The 13,675-nt window shown below is 59.9% G+C and overlaps 1 protein-coding gene across 1 annotated transcript; it reads left to right on the forward strand.

Annotated features, from left to right (window-relative positions):
* Positions 1-3,126: 3,126 nt before the first annotated feature.
* Positions 3,127-13,194, forward strand: Mgat4b (alpha-1,3-mannosyl-glycoprotein 4-beta-N-acetylglucosaminyltransferase B). Its single transcript, XM_042688924.1, has 15 exons — positions 3,127-3,570; positions 8,304-8,489; positions 8,576-8,716; positions 8,820-8,953; positions 9,362-9,408; positions 9,722-9,835; positions 9,963-10,038; positions 10,134-10,248; positions 10,473-10,603; positions 10,776-10,883; positions 10,990-11,183; positions 12,163-12,241; positions 12,323-12,410; positions 12,500-12,612; positions 12,701-13,194. Exons 1-15 carry the CDS (start codon positions 3,474-3,476, stop codon positions 12,722-12,724), a joined length of 1,647 nt encoding a protein of 548 aa, XP_042544858.1. The 5' UTR covers positions 3,127-3,473; the 3' UTR covers positions 12,725-13,194.
* The last annotated feature ends 481 nt before the right edge of the window (positions 13,195-13,675 follow it).

A 13,675-nucleotide genomic window follows, 5' to 3' on the forward strand; every position in this document is an offset into this window, starting at 1 on the left:
CATTAAAAAAAAAATAAATTGTGGGCTGGGAATGTGGCTTAGTGATAGAGTGCTTGCCTAGCATGCGTGAAGCCCTGGTTTTGATTTCTCAGTACCACATACACAGAAAAGGCTGGAAGTGGCGCTGTGGCTCAAGTGGTAGAGTGCTAGCCTTGAGCAAAAGAAACTGAGAGACAGTGCCCAGGACCTGAGTTCAACCCCCATGACTGGCAAAAAAAAAAGTGTTTTGTTGGTTTCAGCATTTGAACGTAGTATCTTGAGCTTACTGAGTTGGTATCCTATCATTTGAATCACCCCTTCAGCCAACCTTTTTGCTGGTAATTTTGGAGATCGAGTCTAGAAGACTTTTCTTTTTTTTTTTTTGTCGGTTGTGGGGCTTGAACTCTGGGCCTGGGCGCTGTCCCTCAGCTCTTCAGCTCAAGGCGAGCGCTCTACCACTTGAGCTACAGCACCACTGCCGGTTTTCTGGTGGTTTATTGGAGATAGGAGTCTCACAGTCTCTCCTGCCCGGGCTGGCTTTGAACCGTGATCCTCAGATCTCAGCCTCCTGAATAGCTAGGATTACAGGCGTGAGCCACCAGCGCCCGGCTCTAGAAGACTTTTCTGCTCCAGCTAGTTTTGAACTGTGATCCTTCAGACCTCGGCCTCCTGAGTAACTAGGATTACATTATGAGTCAATAATGCAAGACTGCTTTTTTTTCTTTTTCTCCCAAGTGGTGGTGGTATAGCCTTGTGGGGAGGGGGGCGGGGGGAGTCAAGTAAGAGTGTGAGACTCTAGGTTGAAGCTCCATACTGGCATTCACGAGAGGCGGGGGGGGGGGGGGGTAGGGGGACACCTCTAAAGGCTGTCTCAGGAAATCTTCAGGAAGACAAAGTTGGTTGAAGGCTACCTGGTGATCTCAGCACGAAAGGGCATTTTCACTGTGTGGAATGCAGGAACAAAGAAAAGCCCACAGCCTGGGTTTTGGAGAGAAAGCAGGGCTTTTCTGTGCCCATTGGGCTCTGTATTCCCAGAGCTGAACCCTCAGGTGAAGGTGTGCCAGGGGACCAGAGTGACAAGCAGATCCAGGAAATGCCCCCAGGGAGTTTGGGTGGCAGTCAGACCCAGCTTAATTAATTACTGCAAGGGCACAGAGAGCAGCGGAAAATGGGCAGGAATCCAGGTGGCTGCTGCCCGCCCTGTTTCAAAGGGAGAAGGCTGGTGTGGGGTTCAGCTAAAGGCAGCCCGCTGCTGGGACATCCCATGATCCTCTCTCTCACGGGGGCAGGGTACTCCCTGGACATCAGGGCAGAAGCCTGGCCCACTCTCCGGCTGTCCTCATACCTGCTCCCTCTGCCCAAAGGTACTATGGGATGGGGACCAAACTTAATCACTGATAACCTATATCCTTTATTTTCATTAATAATGTAAGTTTTCCTTAAATCAACTCACTTCTTTTTTTCCTTTTTTGTCAGTGTGTGGCTTGAACTCGGGGCTCAGGCTCTGTCCCTAAGCTTTTCTGCTCAAGGCTAGAACTCTGCCACTTTGAGCCACAGCCACACTTCCAGTTTTCTGGTGATTAGTTGCCTGGGCTGGGTTTGAACCATGATTCTCAGATCTCAGCTTCCTGAGTAGCTAGGATTACAGGTGTGAGCCACCAGCCCCTGGCTCAACTCACTATTATACTGAAATACAAATAGACTTTTTTTTTTTTTTGGTCATTAATGGGTCTTGAACTCTGGGCCTGGGTGCTGTCCCTCAGCCAGCTCTTCAGCTCAAGGCCAGTACTCTACCACTTGAGCCACAGCGCCACTTCTGGTTTTCTGATGGGTTATTGGAGGTAAGAGTCTTACAGACTGTCCTGCCTGGGCTGGCTTTGAGTTGTGATCCTCAGATCTCAGCCTCCTAGTAGCTAGGATTACAGGCTTCACACCACCAGCACCCAGCACTTTTTTTTTCTTTTTATAAACACTTTTGTGTGTGTGTGTGTGTGTGTGTGTGTGCCAGGAATCAAACCCAAGGCCTCCTGCATGTGAGGAGAGGCTCTTCCTGCTGAGCTACATCCCAAGTGTCGATACACATTTAAAAAAGAAAAGACTTTATATAACAACCGCAATGAAAAACCGTTATCTTTTTACCACAAATAGAAGACGCCTGTGAAAACACAGGAACACAGTTTCCTGGAGGAGGCTCCAACAAAGCCTCTAGATCATAAAATTAATTAGCAAGTAGAGAGCAGTTACTTGAGAAGTGTGGACTGGAGCTCAGGCCTGCAACCTGGGCACCGGGATCCTCCCTCTCCCCCTTCTTCTGGTATGTGTCTCTCCACAGAGTCTTCAGATTGCTTGCTCCCTGCGTCCTGGCTCCAGGGCTGGGCCTGGGAGGGGAAGAACAGCACTTTCACTCCCAGATTGAACCTCCCTCTTAGATCTCCCCCCTGAGGGTCCCAGAACTACTACTTTTTTTTTTTTTTTTCCCTTAGCCAATGCTACCAGATTAAGAAATGACAGTGGAGGGAAGCGGAAGCCAGGAAGGGGTCCGGGCAGTGTTCACTCAGATGTGGTGTATTTATGTCTTCCTTCGTGGTCTGGGCAGAGGCTGGGGAGGTGCGGGGGGGCGGGGGTGTTAAAGCAAATAATTCCGAGGGGTGGCGGCGGGCCTGGGCTCCCTCTGCCACCCCGGCTGCCTCGGTGAACTGCGGGCTCCGGCCCACGCCTGGTCTCCCGCACTGCACCCCACCCACCTACACCCCGGGGTCCCGGGTCAGCAGGGCAGTGGTTCCCGGGGCCGTCGGGGGGGGGGGGCTCCCGGGACCCCGGGAAACACCACCAGCTCCAGCCATTCCCGACCCCTCCCTAACCACCCCTCACACCCGGGGGAAAGGGCCTAGCCCCCCCTCCGAAAATAGACGAGGTATTAGGTGTGTAGGAAGTTCATCCCGGGATGCTGCGGGAAAGGGATTGGGGTGCGGGGATGGGGGGGGCAGTGGAGGGGGGGGTGTCGCCGTCCCGAGTCCGCCCGCCGGGGCTCCCGGACGCTGCTCCCCTCCCGACCCCCCCCCCCCGACCCCCCGCTCCCCTGGCGGCGGCGGCGGCGGCGGCGGCGGGTGACGCGGCCCCTTTAAATGCGGGCCGCCCCGCCCTTCGCCGTCGACTCCGCGGCGGCCCCGGATCCAGGCCGGGCCGCGGCTCCCGCCGCCCAGCCCAGCCCCGTCCCGCGCCGGCCCCGCCGCCGAGCCCAGCCAGGCCGCCGGCGCCCCGCGCTCGCGAGGCCCAGGCAGCGCGCGACCCCCTCCCGCCCCCCCCGCCCCGAGCCCGGCCCCCACCCCGCCCGGGCCTCGGGGGCGCCCCCCACCCCAGCTCCCGTGCGCGCTCCGGGGCCGGGGCTCCCCCCCGCTCCTCTCCCGCCGCCGTCCCGGCCCCCCGCGCCCCGGCCCCGGCGCCCCGGGCCATGCGGCCTCGGCCCCGCCGGCGCCCGCCGCGCACCGGGGGAGATGAGGCTCCGCCACGGCACCTTCCTGACGCTGCTGCTCTTCTGCCTCTGCGCCTTCCTCTCGCTCTCCTGGTACGCGGCGCTCAGCGGCCAGAAAGGTGAGCCCCCCCGACCCCGCGCCCCGCGCCCCGCGCCCGCCCCGCACCTGCGCGCACCTGGCCGTCGGGGGGGGGGGGGAGGCCCAGCCCCGGTGCGGGCGGCGGCCGGAAGCGGCGGCCCGGCCCCGGCCGCCCTCCCCGGCCCCGGCCGCCCTCCCCGGCCCTCCCAGCCTCGCCCCCACTGGCTTGCTGCTGCAATCACGACATTGTCGCCACGGGGCCCAGCCTGGCCAAGGAGGGGCTCCCCCCCCATTAGACGCCCATGCCCCCCCCCAGCATGGTGTCCTCTCCCCCCCTCCCCGGACACCTAGCCCCGAGCCAGGGCGGTTGCTTGCCCCCCCCCTGGCAAGTTGATGATGTATGGAGTTCCCACCCAGGGGCCAGAGACACAAGGTCACCGAGCTGGCTGGGAGGAGGGGTCCCGGGGAGCCAGCCTCCCCCCCCCACCCACACACACACTCCGGGACAGGGGTGGCCACAGTGTTCTTGAGGTAGTAGGTGTCCCCCGCCCTCTCCCCAAACATCCAGGCACTATCCCTCCACCCACTAGCCCACATCCAGCCATGCCATCTGGCACCCTCCATCCCGCCCCAAGCCCAGGGCCCAGGCTGCAGCTGCCTACGGTTCCCTGGGGCCCAGCAGCCCTGCTCCATGGCACCCAGTCTCAGGACTCCTCCCTTACCGGGAAGCCTTCTGGCTTGGCTTCTGGCCTGCTCTGAGGCAGTTTGCAGATGGGGGGGCCCCCCCAGGAGCAGCTAGCCCAGCTGGACCCTCAACCAATCACCTACTTTGTGGCTCTCAGTGCCACACCAGCGCAAGCTTAGGCATTATCATGCCTTTGAACTTGACAGGCACACTTGGGAGCCGACAGGGGCCAGACCCTAGCACTGTCAGAGGTTGTTGCTTGGTAGAGATTGGGGTTGTTTGGGCCCAGCGAGGAGGTCTGAGGCCCCTCTGGGGCTCGTGTGCACCCAGCCTGACCTCAGGAGGCACCGGGGGAAAGCTGCTTCCTTCCAGCCTCCTGGTCTTCCTGCAGGATGGGGTTGAGGCTGACTGGGCCACTGCCTCCCCTCCTGCCTCCTACTTCCCTGTTCTCCTGTGGTGAACTAGATGAAGCTGGGGGAGGAGAAATGGCAGGGGAGATGGAGCAACTGCCCCCTTCCAGGCGCCTGCCAGCCCACCCTAGCCCAGACTCCAGCACTTGCCCTGTTTGGGTGAAGGCTTGGGTTGGCCTTAGCGTTCAGGGTCAGGAACATAAGGTAGAGACTCTGAGGAGAGATTCCCCTATGACCTGGTCAAGAGGGCAGAGGCTGTACAGGTAGGAGCGGGGCCATGAAAGCAGACAGCTTGGAGGCCATGTTTGAAGACCTGTGACTTGTTCCCCTAATTGTGCTTAGGGTGATCAGCCCTTGCACCCCATCCTCAGGCCATAGCAGGACTGAGGTGTAGAGCACAGACATACATCCAGGCATCTGTGGGTGTGGAGAGGGTAGTGACGTAAGACCTGCTCTGTTGGGGGGCTGTCACTGTTTCTGTGGGAGTCCAGCAAGCCTAAGTCTTTGCAGGCCTTAAGAGCAGGCAGAAATCTCTAGGCTGTTCCATGACCCCTTCTCAAAGAGTAACTGTGTAGTGACCTGTTGTAGAGCTGCTCTCTGCTAGTCTGAGACCATGACTTAGAGAAAAAGCAAAGGCGCAGAAGGGAGGAAGTGATGAGGAAGCCAGACAGGAAGAGGAGAGCAGGAACAGGGGCATCCTGGAAGCCAGACTCCAGCCCAGAAAGGATTCAGATCCAGGAAGAGAGTTAGAGGCCCAGTTTCATTCCCAGACTTGGCCAGATTTGTGAGGGAGCTAGCTCTGTGGGGCTCAGCTGCAGCCCTCAGCCAGGCTGCTCTGGACCCGTCCTTAGAGGAGACCAACCCTCAGCACGTAGGGCTGGTGGATGACCTGGAGCCATGGAAACCTGTTACTATCCTGGACACTTCCTCCCCTCCGAGGTGCACAGCAGAGCTGTGGCTGGGCCTGACACCTGCCTGTGGCTTTCGGACATGTTTCCCCTTCTCCAAGGACAGGATTGGTTCTGGGATCTGTCAGCCAAGAGGGACATGGGTGGACAGTTGGGGTGTGTGGGCCTCAGGGCATCCTGATGCTTTTCAGGGGAGCAGTGTGAAAGCCTCCAGGCTTCACCGCTGCCCGTAGGGTACCAACAGAGAGGTCCCAGGGCCACAGCCGCAGCTGCAGCCCTTCCCTGGGGCCAGCTCCACCTGCCTCTCTGCACTAGGAAGGTGTGGATGAGAGCCCCCAGGAGGCTCTGCCCTGCCAGCTCCCCACCCTGGACACTGAAGTCTGCCCAGGTCTTGCCCAGCTCACCCACTGGAGTTGCCTTCCAGCTCACTCACCACACAGCTGGCAAAGGTTGTAGGGGTGTCGTATAGAGGCCAGCAGAGAGCTTGAGTTTCTGGCTGAGATGGTTCAGGACAGAATGGACTCCCAGAGTAGATGAGGGTCAGGCTTGAGATAGGTGGGCAGCAGCGGCAAGGCAGGGCATAGCTGGAAAGCTGGAGCCAGCTCCTGAAGGACAGAACAATGGCAGCAGGGTTGGTGTGGGCAGGGACCAGGCCCAGAAACTCCAGGGGGCCTAGCACCTGCTGGTACACAGGTAGCTCAGGACCTGGGGGAGAAGGAAGGCCCCTGGGGGAGGGAGAACAGGACGGGACGGGGAGCAGACTGGGTCCAGGTCTAGGTGGTCAGCGTGGTCAGGGGGGAGGCAGTGCTACCCATAGAGCTTGCCTGGTCTGTCCACTTGGAGCAGTCTGATGGTGCAACAGAGCTTGGTAGTCTGAAAACACAGAAGATCAAGGCAGGAGTCAGAATTGTGTGCCCCCCCCCCCCACTTCCAGGGGCTTCTTTGGATGGGGCCAGGGGCATGGGGCTGCCCAGAGGTTTGGTGTTGCTAGACACAGGAGGCCTGGAGTCGGGCAGGGACTTAACATCCAGACGGAGGGAGCTCCCTGTCTTGCCCAGAAGCTTGGAACTTCCTCCTGGGGTCTCTGAGGATCTGACCTCTTCTCTATCTGCTACTACCACGAAGAGCACATACCCAGTGCTGCCAGCTCTGGGCTGCACAGCAGTGCTGGGGTATCCGCTCGGTGTTCAAGGGGTCAGGTTTCCCGGGTAACCTGGCCCCAGAGCCCAGCGCAGAGCCTCATAGATGGGTAACTGGACTCCCCGCTCCTTCCCCTTGTGGGCTGTCCTGGAGTTCCTTGTGGCCGGGGGACCTTTAGCCTGAGTGAGGCTAAGATTGGGGGTAGGCCACTAGGGTAAGGGGTGCCTCGGGAGCATCGGCTGCTGACTGCCCTTGCTCCCAACCTTTTCCTCCAACCCCTCCTGCCTGCCCTTCATTCTTCATCCCTGCTGTTCAAGTACCAACCTTTGGTGTACAGGGCTGTGGGGGGCTCCGAACCCCTCAGAGGTCAGGCAATGGAAAGGCTGAGTGAGGTGGGAGAGTTCCAGAAGGCTTCCTAGGCTTGAACACAAGGCTCCCGGTGCTGCCTGCACTTTTATGAAGCCCCAAGACAAAAGCGGAGAGAGGCAGAAGAAACAGTGTGTACCGAAGCTCAGACTTGAGACAAGGAAGGGGAGGTGTAGGTAATGGCAAATAAAGAGGCCAAAAGCCACACTAACAAAGGCCTGGAGCACGCGGGCTGGCAGGCGCTGCTGGCACTTGGCCACAAAGATGTTGTTTATCATTCTGGTTCACTAGTCCCTACCCAGACCAGTGGGGCCAGGTGCTTGACAACCCCAGGGGCGGCTCCACCTGGCCAGCTGCCAGCCCAGGGTGCAGCTGGAGGTTCTCAGGGATGGCACACAGCTCCTCCAAGGTGGGCCAGGCCCAGCTTAAGCCTCACACAACACAGGCCATTCATTCAGAGCTCTTCCCTGGTCTGCTGATAGGTTGAGCAACTCCTGGGCTAGTTTCTCAACTTCATCTGCTTATCTGAGGGCAGGGACGGGGTGAGGGAGGGTGGGGTGGGAGCCCAAACCCCCACAGCTCCCCCCTCGCCCTCCCCACACCTCCACACACTCCAGGGCCGGTGGGAGAGCGAGATAATCCAGCGCAGAGTGAGCAAGCAGCCCTGTCTGTGAGGGTGGCAAAGCACAGGCATCCAGGAGGAGTCACAGACGCAGAGGGCCCAAGCTCAGCCCTACTCGGAGGGGTGGTAGTGAGCCCAGAGCAGCCACTCGAGACGCGGGTGTGGGCTGTGAAGACCCGATCTTCGAAGACAGGGGGTGACAGGAGGGAGAGGGCCGGCCGGGGCTCAGAAAGACCTCCTAAGGGAGGGAAGGGCGCCGTGGGTGGAGGGCTCCGGAGGAGGAGGGGGCTGCGGCGGGCAGACCCAGCGCACAGGATGCCCGGCGACTGGAACTTGAAAATGACCTTGCCATCTTCCCACCTCAGAGGAGAGGGAGACAGAACCGGGGGGGGGGGGGGGGGGGTTGGGATCTGTAACCCTGATGAGGGCTTTTCCTCCCCAAGCTTGAGCATCTGGAACCCTGATGGGTCCCCACGTAGCTCGTGCGTGGCGGGCGCGGGAACAGATGGAGAGGGGCCGCCGCCCAGATGGGCGCTCATCTGCGCTCGCTGGCACAGCCCCAGGGACCGGAGGTGTGCTCGCGGCCGCCCCCTGGTGACGGCCCGCTCTCCCTCGCACCATCCCCCCCCCCCCCCCCCGCAGGCGACGTGGTGGACATTTACCAGCGCGAGTTTCTGGCGCTGCGGGACCGGCTGCACGCGGCTGAGCAGGAGAGCCTCAAGCGCTCCAAGGAGCTCAACCTGGTGCTGGACGAGATCAAGAGGGCCGTGTCGGAGAGACAGGCGCTGCGGGACGGGGAGGGCAACCGCACGTGGGGCCGCCTCACCGGTGAGCTGATTGATGGATGGGGGTGGGAGCTGATGGGGGGGGGGGGCCGCGCCGCTGACCCACCGATCCCTCCCCTCTCCCCGCAGACGACCCCCGGCTGAAGCCGTGGAACGTCTCCCACCGGCACGTGCTGCACCTGCCCACCGTCTTCCACCACCTGCCGCACCTGCTGGCCAAGGAGAGCAGCCTGCAGCCGGCGGTGCGCGTGGGCCAGGGCCGCACCGGAGGTAGGGGCGCGGCGGCGCGGGGTGGGGAGGGCGCGAGGAGGGCGGGGGGGGGCTCACCCCGGGCCTCACCCGCTCCCCCCCCCCCCCCGCGCCCGCCCCGCAGTGTCCGTGGTGATGGGCATCCCGAGCGTGCGGCGGGAGGTGCACTCCTACCTGACGGACACGCTGCACTCGCTCATCTCCGAGCTCAACCCGCAGGAGAAGGAGGACTCGGTCATCGTGGTGCTGATCGCCGAGGCAAGCGGTCCAAGGGCGCGCGCGCGCGGGGACAGGGCAGGCCCCTAGCACGGAGTAACCCGACGCAGAAAGAAAAAGAAAACGGGCAGCACAGCCTCCTGGGGAGGGGGAGAAGGGAACCAATCAGAAGTGCAATCCTCAGTTTCCTGTTTCATTCACAAATTTATCAAGAGCGAATTAAAAAGAAGACAGAGCCATTAGCGCCCCCTCGTGGAGATGCCGCTTACCGGGTCCCACTTACCCGCCCTCTACCGGGGCCCCAAAGAGCCGGTACCCACCCAGCCTCTGGATCCCGCGGGAGGCTTACTCCCTCCTCATGTGGGGACATCTGAAGCCTGCACCCCACCCCGTTCCAGGCCACTTGGGGGTGGCAGTTGGGCTAAGAGAAAGTGCTTGGTCTTCCCGCAGACTGACCCACAGTACACGTCGGCAGTAACAGAGAATATCAAGGCCTTGTGAGTACTGGCATCCAGAAAGAGCTGGTGGAAGGAGGGCTTTTGGGGTGTTGGGCAGACAGGGACTTGCCACCTCCCAGGATGGCCCTTTTCCTCAGTGGGAGGAAGAGGTTTGGTGGGTAGAGCCGGCCAGGCTCTTCTGGAGGCCTAGGTTGTCGGTGGACCTGCTTTGTGTGTCCGTGTGTGTGGCAGGGTGTCTGCTTGGTGAGCCTCTAGAAAGGGGTAGAGAGGGTCTGGTTGGCATGGGGCCTTTCTTTAGATCCTGGAGGCTGCAGCTGCAAGTAAGCCTCCCTGCCTCTTCTCCCCCTCCAAGGTTCCCCACGGAGATCCATTCTGGACTCCTAGAGGTCATCTCCCCTTCCCCCCATTTCTACCCTGACTTCTCCCGCCTCCGAGAGTCCTTTGGGGACCCCAAGGAGAGAGTCAGGTATGTGCATCTCCAACAGTCTGCCCACCTGTGCTGAGAAGCCATTCCCCCCCCCCCCCCAGGGTGGTGGCACATCCCAACCACTTGGAGGGTCACAGCTCCTGAAGCCCCCGCCCCTGGCCTACAGGTGGAGGACCAAACAGAACCTCGATTACTGCTTCCTCATGATGTATGCGCAGTCCAAAGGCATCTACTACGTGCAGGTCAGTCCCAAGGCTCTGCTCTGCCTGTGCCTGCCCTGGCTGGACCTGAGTAAGAGACCCACACTGAGTTCCTCTCCCTCTCCCCGACTCCTCAGCTGGAGGACGACATCATAGCCAAGCCCAACTACCTGAGCACCATGAAGAACTTTGCACTGCAGCAGCCCTCGGAGGACTGGATGATCCTGGAGTTCTCCCAGCTGGGCTTCATTGGTAGGCAGCCCCTACCTGTGCTCAGCTTAGTCCCACCCACACCTGCCCCCTTGGCTGCCATGCTGCCATGCTACCCCGCCCCAACCCTCTCAGTGGGATGTGTGTGCTCTGTCTGCCTCCTGGGAGTTTGCTAAGGGGACCTTTCCCCTGGCCCCTGAGGGATAATGAGGAAGCAAGTGCTGCTCACTCAGCAACCCCCCCCCCCTTTCCATTCCCACCCCAAGGGAAGATGTTCAAATCGCTGGACCTGAGCCTGATTGTGGAGTTCATCCTCATGTTCTATCGGGACAAGCCCATTGACTGGCTCCTGGACCACATTCTGTGGGTGAAGGTCTGCAACCCTGAGAAGGATGCGGTAAGCGGGGGCCACAGGGGAGGCAGGTTCACTCGATGCCAGCCCGGCTCATGCTCCTTCTCCACGTGTCGGATCAGAAGGCACAGCAGAGGCCCCTGCATGTCCCCAGCTGAGGCTCTGTTCTTGGGGGCTGGGCTGAGCTGAACCCTAAGGTGTCATCCCTGCTTCACAGAAGCATTGTGACCGGCAGAAAGCCAACCTTCGGATCCGCTTCAAGCCGTCCCTCTTCCAGCATGTGGGCACGCACTCCTCACTGGCAGGCAAGATCCAGAAACTGAAGGTGGGGTGCATCACATGCTCCCAGGGCATCATTTTGGCTGAGCCCAGCTGGGGTGGAACCAAAGAATGGGGTTCATGCTCTGCTCCGCTGTTCCTCCACTGCCCAGGACAAGGACTTTGGGAAGCAAGCCTTGCGGAAGGAGCACGTGAACCCACCAGCCGAGGTGAGCACGAGCCTCAAGACGTACCAGCATTTCACCCTGGAGAAGGCCTATCTGCGGGAGGACTTCTTCTGGGCCTTCACCCCTGCCGCGGGCGACTTCATCCGCTTCCGCTTCTTCCAGCCACTGCGCCTTGAGCGGTCAGTGCTCTGTTGGGGAGGAGGCAGGGTGAAGAACAGGGTATACACCTTGGCACTGATAGATGCCCACAGGTTCCCCCTCCCTGACCACCAGGAAATTCTGTAGCTTTACCATTTTCTAAACCCACCATGCCTTAGTTTCCTGACTTGAAAAGGTGGACTCAAACCTGGCGCGAGGGACTGGGAATGTGGGGGACTGGGAATGTGACGTAGAGGTAGAGTGCTTGCCTAGCATGCATGAAACCCTGGGTTCCATTCCTCAGTACCACATACACAAAAAAGCCAGAAGTGGCGCAGTGGCTCAAGTGGTAGAGTGCTAGCCTTGAGAAAAAGAAGCTCAGGAACAGTGCCCAGGCCCTGAGTTCAAGCCCTAGAACTGTCAAAAAAGAAAGAAAGAAACCCCCAAAACCAAACCAAAACCAAAACCTGGCACTAGTGGCTTGTGCCTGTAATCCTAGCTAGCTAGGAGGCTGAGATCTGAGGATTATGGTTTGCAGCCAGATCAGGCAGGAAAGTCCATGAGACTTTTGTTGGATATCTCCAATTAACCAACACAAAACTGGGAAGTGGAGCTGTGGCTCAAGTGGTAGAGTGCCAGCATTGAGCAAAACAAGCTAAGGGATAGTGCCCAGGTCCCCAGTATTGGAACGTGTGTGTGCACATGCTGGCACACGCCCACACGCACACATACGCACTCATACAAAACAGCTCCCAGTTGTACCTTACTACCCTGTAAAGACTGCCAGGCACGTCTGAGGGACTCGGTGATGCTGGTCCCCATTGGTCCAGCTCAAGGCCTTGGTCTGCCTTGCACAGTGCATCTGCTGGCCACGATGGTTTCAGACAAGGGGCCCCCAGCCCAGCACCCTGGGGCTCACTCTGTGCCCGGGGCCCGGGCCTGGTCTTTTCTCTGCTGGGCCCTGGGCACTGCTCCCCACTCTTGGTGCAGCCGCTCACCAGCCTTCCCGGTGCTCTGCAGGTTCTTCTTCCGCAGCGGGAACATAGAACACCCAGAGGACAAGCTCTTCAACACGTCTGTGGAGGTGCTGCCCTTTGACGTGAGTGTGGCGGGGTGTGGGGTGCTCTGAGGCCTCCTTTCTCCTGGCCACCTGCTCCACCCTCTTGATTTTTGCCCCCAGAACCCTCAGTCAGAAAAGGAGGCCCTCCAGGAGGGCCGCTCGGCCACGCTGCGGTACCCTCGGAGCCCTGACGGTTACCTCCAGATAGGTGAGCGGGGAGCCAGGCTAGGCTGAGCCACCCAGGCCATTTGGGCTAGGTGTCTGTTTTGCCAGCTGAAAACCTTTCCCATCTCGCAGGCTCCTTCTACAAGGGGGTAGCAGAAGGCGAGGTGGACCCGGCCTTTGGTCCCCTAGAAGCACTGCGCCTCTCCATCCAGACTGACTCCCCGGTGTGGGTCATTCTGAGCGAGGTGAGGCCGGGCAGGGTGCAGGAAGCAGTCAGTGGGTCCCCGGGTGGGCAGGGCCCTCCCGTACTGACCCTGCGCCTGATTCTTCCAGATCTTCCTGAAAAAGGCCGACTAAGAAGAGGGCTTCCGAGGGTGCTGTGTGGCCAGCTCTTCCGAAGCCCATGTGGCCGACGATGCCGTCGCTGCTGGCCGAGGGCCAGGCGCGTCACCCGGTCTGGAGGGCTGTGCTCACTGCCGAGCTCGGGCAGGCCTGGGGTCCGCCGCTGGCCCGGAGGCCCCAGGAGCTGGTGCTGCCCCTGCCCGCCGGGCCGCGGCAGGAGGCAGGCGGTTCCCACACTGTGCCTGAGGGCGGGTCCACTGCCGCCCGAACCCCAACCAACCCGTTCGCACCCCAGCCGGCTGGCTTGAGCCAGGCCGTTTTAGAAGAGCTTTTTCTTGGGCGCCCGCAGTCTCTGGCGCGAACACTGGAATGCATATACTACTTTATGTGCTGTGTTTTTTATTCTTGGATACATTTGATTTTTTTTCACGTAAGTCCACATATACTTCTATAAGAGCGTGACTTGTAATAAAGGGTTAATGAAGTATTGTGGTTCAAATGTCAGTGTTTGGACATCTAAACAGGTACCTCCCGGGCTGCTACTTCTGCGCATGCTCTATCCCCAAGAGGTCTCTAAACCGAAGGTGGTAGGGTGGAGAGGCCCCAGTGCTGGAGAAATCCCACTCTGTCCCAGTTGGGCAGTGATCATGACCTTGACCTCTATAGGCCATGCCAAGGACACAGTGGTTTCTCTGTGTGTGCACCAGCAGTCCCAGAACAGCGCAGTACACCCTCACCCCTTCATTGTAGGAGGGAGCCAGTTACCCACTCAGTCATTCAAGGGTCAGTATCTCTGAATCCAGATCTAGGTGCCCAAAGTTGTTCTCAACCTATAGAAGTCCTCTCCCTGAGTATGCCCCTTCTCTGTCATGGGCTGGCATCAACCTACTCCAACTGCCTTTGGGGACAGCCTTCCCTTCATCCACAAATCAAAGGTATTCTCAAACCTTGTCTCTCCCCCATTCC

Source organism: Dipodomys spectabilis, unplaced genomic scaffold (assembly GCF_019054845.1).
Source record: "Dipodomys spectabilis isolate Male_0828 unplaced genomic scaffold, ASM1905484v1 ptg000119l, whole genome shotgun sequence".
NCBI lineage: Eukaryota > Metazoa > Chordata > Mammalia > Rodentia > Heteromyidae > Dipodomys > Dipodomys spectabilis.